The sequence below is a fragment of the Elaeis guineensis genome, chromosome 3 (assembly GCF_000442705.2).
Source record: "Elaeis guineensis isolate ETL-2024a chromosome 3, EG11, whole genome shotgun sequence".
Classification (NCBI taxonomy): Eukaryota; Viridiplantae; Streptophyta; class Magnoliopsida; order Arecales; family Arecaceae; genus Elaeis; species Elaeis guineensis.
In genome coordinates, this window is record NC_025995.2 from 6,091,118 (window position 1) to 6,094,820 (window position 3,703).

General features: G+C 41.7%; 1 protein-coding gene across 1 annotated transcript; it reads right to left on the minus strand.

Annotated features, from left to right (window-relative positions):
- Positions 1-1,280: 1,280 nt before the first annotated feature.
- Positions 1,281-2,834, minus strand: LOC105042293 (late embryogenesis abundant protein D-34). The gene is given in 4 exon segments (XM_010919433.2): positions 1,281-1,636; positions 1,731-1,831; positions 1,834-2,023; positions 2,352-2,834. Coding segments are annotated over 4 exon segments (807 nt in total). The 5' UTR covers positions 2,703-2,834; the 3' UTR covers positions 1,281-1,471.
- Between the last annotated feature and the right edge of the window lie 869 nt (positions 2,835-3,703).

Sequence of the window (3,703 nt, forward strand, 5' to 3'; positions counted from 1 at the left end):
AAATTTTTTATTTCGTTGCTAATTTTGTGACAAAAAAATAATTTCGTTGCTAAAAGTATCAATTTTTTGCGATGAAATTTTTATTTCGTCGTCACAATTATTGCGACAAAATTTTTGCGATGAATTTTTTTGCGACGAATTTCGTCGCTATTTTTTATGACGAATTTTTTTTTCATCGCAAAATATTACGACGAAAGAAAATTTTCATCGCAAAAAATAAGAGGATATTTTTTTTTAATCACTATATTTTGCGATGAAATTATTTTCGTCGCTAATATTTGTGATGAAATTCAATTTTCATCGTTAAGATAAAAAAATTAAAAATTAAAAAATTATTTTTTACGATGAAATTATTTTTTATTATAATTTTAACGATGAAAATTTAAGCTCTTGCGATAAAATTTTTTCGTCGCTAATACAGCGAATACTTCGTCATCTAGATTGACTATTTTTTGCGACGAAATAAAATCTTTTCGTCGCTAAGATCTTTTGCTACGAGACTTTCTCTACAAATTTTTAGCGACAATATATTTCATCGTAAATATGTTTAGCGATGAAAATATGATTTTTGGTGATGAAAAAATTTTACCGCAAAAAATTAATTTTCTTGTAGTGTTAATCCGATCGACCGTGGGTCGGACAGTGCACAGAAGGCTCTGTGGATCGAGAAGACATTTCTCCTTGATTTCTCACAATCCATCGTGGACCGCATGACATTTCAAGATTGTTTCTCGTGATCCACGAAATCCATGGACCGATGCACGATCGGATGATTTGAGGAGCTCCCGATCATGATCCAACAATTTCAGAGGTTTATTCAGATGTTGTAAGGAGCCCTATTTTTTACATGTGGTGACGCAGTTTCATCATATCGAAAACTCAAAAAATAGAAGAGAACCCATAGAGAAATGACACGACGCTAAGAAGAGTAAGCAGAATTTTGGACAGCAGATAGCGATCGCTTCAGAAGTTTAAAAAAAAATTTTTATAAAAAATTTTTGTAAAAAAAGATTTTATAAAAAAATTAAATATATAAAAATTAAAAATAAGATCTTCTTTTATAATATTTTTTAATAATAAAATCTTAATACTCCGTGATGATGAAGTTCGTGACAATAAAATTTGCAAGTCTCGTAAAAACGAATCTCTTTTAACTGATCTATATATTTAATTATTTTTTATTTTATTTTATTTTCTTTTCCTATTGCATCGCACGACACGACAACGATCATCTTTGACGAAAACCAGCTTTGCAAGCATAATTGAAGACAACAACAACAAAACCTACAACAATACCAGTTCGACGTGATAAAGGAACATATACCAGCAAACACTTTAAACTTCCAACACGAGCCACTCCAAAGACATATGCATGGCACTATAACTACACAAACCACCACCACCTACTGTACGTAGACTAGCTATTACTCGCGTTACCATAGATCAAACAACCACCCACGCCGTTTTCGGCCTAAAACCGCCGATCCCGATTGAGCCGAGCCGCCTCTGCCACGTTCTCCCCCACGCCTCCCGGATGCGTCGCCATGTCCGGGTTGTTCCGCATCTCCGCCACCCCCACCCGATCCGCGTCTTCCCGAGTCGCCGCCTTGTCCGCTGGAAGCCTTGTCGTCGCATCCTATCATAGCATTCATAGAATATATAACACCCTCCTGAGGATAGAAAAATTTGAACCTTGCTGGTATGCCATGGTCAATGAAAGGTATACTTACACTGAGAACGTCCCTGAGCTTGACCTTGTCCTCTTCGCGCATCACGCAGGTGTTGGCGGTCGCCGCCGACTGCGCCTGGGCGGAGACACCCCCGGGGGCACCTCGTTCGTCCGTGTGGCCCGCACCTCCGCCGCCTGGATCGCAGCGGCATCGCTCTGCTCTACCGGCTTTTCCCCTGCCGTCATTGCCGTCGTCTCCAGAGCTTCTCCGATGGTTATCGCATCACCCTGCTGCACCGCCGCAGGCATTGTTCCCGTCCCCACCGGCGCCGGCTCCTCGTACTTCCCAACCACCTACCCACATCCAAAATTAGTTCAAACCAGTCTTGCACCAGCTCTAAAATATAAATACAAAACTGCAAAGTAATGTGCCGAATTAACGAACAGTATGTTGAAAAAATAATTTATAATTTTTTAGAGACATTAAATCTATGAGTTATTTTGAGCGCTATCTTTAAATCTTTCTATAAAAACTCTAGAATTATGTATGAAAATATGAGAGGAATAATTGAATAAAAAAGAAACAGTCCAAAAGTAATCAGTCTATAGCACTTTCGCTGTTACCAGCAAAAACACCATCCAGTCTCGAGATTATTAGTTGACTTCTGGATTAGTACTGTACCTGTCCGCCAACAGCCTCGGTGACGATGCGGCGGCCGGGGAGGTCAGTTTCGGTGACGGCGACTCCAAGGTCGGCCGGAAGGTCGCTGACTTCGCGGTGGTCGACGAGACCGGCCTGCTCATTTCGGTCTGCAGCGGACTGCATGACGGAGGCCGCCCCACCCTTCTGGGTCTGGCCCAAGACCTGGTTCTCCGCCGACTGCATCATGGCCGCGTCCCGGGGAGCGATTGGCTCCCGCGCCAGCTCTCCCTGGACGATAAACACGTCTCCATACTTGATAGGCTCGCCTGGGACCTGGGCGTACGCCTCGGCCTGGTTCAGTTGAGCCTTTTGTGGCTGTTCCTGGCTCATGCTCGCAAAAAGGTAGCGTTAGGAAAGACCTGGGTTGGTTCTGGTTCTTCTCTGGTGTTGTAGCGTAAAATGACGAGTTGAGAAGGTACTTATTCAAGGTTTCAGTGGCTTGGGTGATGGAGAGGAGGAAGGCCGCCCTTGGGTGTGTATATAAACTGGGGGGTGGTGGAAAGGTGAAGGACATGTGGACCTTTTGGGGACACTTGGAGCATTTGGAGCGGGATGACATGCTCGTCTGCGGGACACGTGTGGGCTTTGAGAGTGGGAGTGGAGCCAGGTGGGGTGTCCTTGAGGAGCTGCCGATTAATTTTTAGAACGCGGTGGTGATGCAAATTTTATTGCGGCCCTAAATTGTCAAATAGTTGTAAAATTTGTGTAGTTGAATTGTCCTTTACCAGCGTTTGTTTTGGGCAAAATTATTTGCAAATATCTTGAATGTAGTTCTCAATATTTAATGAAAAATTATTCTGGTAAGATCATAAAAAATAGCAAATTATAATGATCATACTAGGTCCGGATCTTCGATGTGGAGCATATCTTCGGTTCAAAAAATTAATAACCAACTCGAGCAATATGATAAGCACCTCAAAAGGACCGACATTTCTGATATATTTATTATTGTTATTATTTTTTGGGTATATGAAGGAGGGTGCCCAATTAAGCTGCCACCATATGTACGTGGGCCACTGAACAAGACATGAGCTGCCTTCTTGTACGTAGCAATCAATAAACGACCCAGCTCATCTCTTATCACAAAACATGCTGCAGCTTTGTGCCTACGAACAGAACCATCAAAATTGATAGAGCACCAAGAGGAGGGGGTAACCAACAAATATATAGAATATAAGAGTTTAGTAGAGAATAAGAGGCAAAACTACCGCACGTCATTGACTGTGTGTTGAGGCCAACTTGGTCGATCGTTAATTAGATTTAGGTCAGCAAGAAAACATAACGCTTTTCTTACTAGCTGCAAAAGTCTATATAAACATAATAGCTTGAAA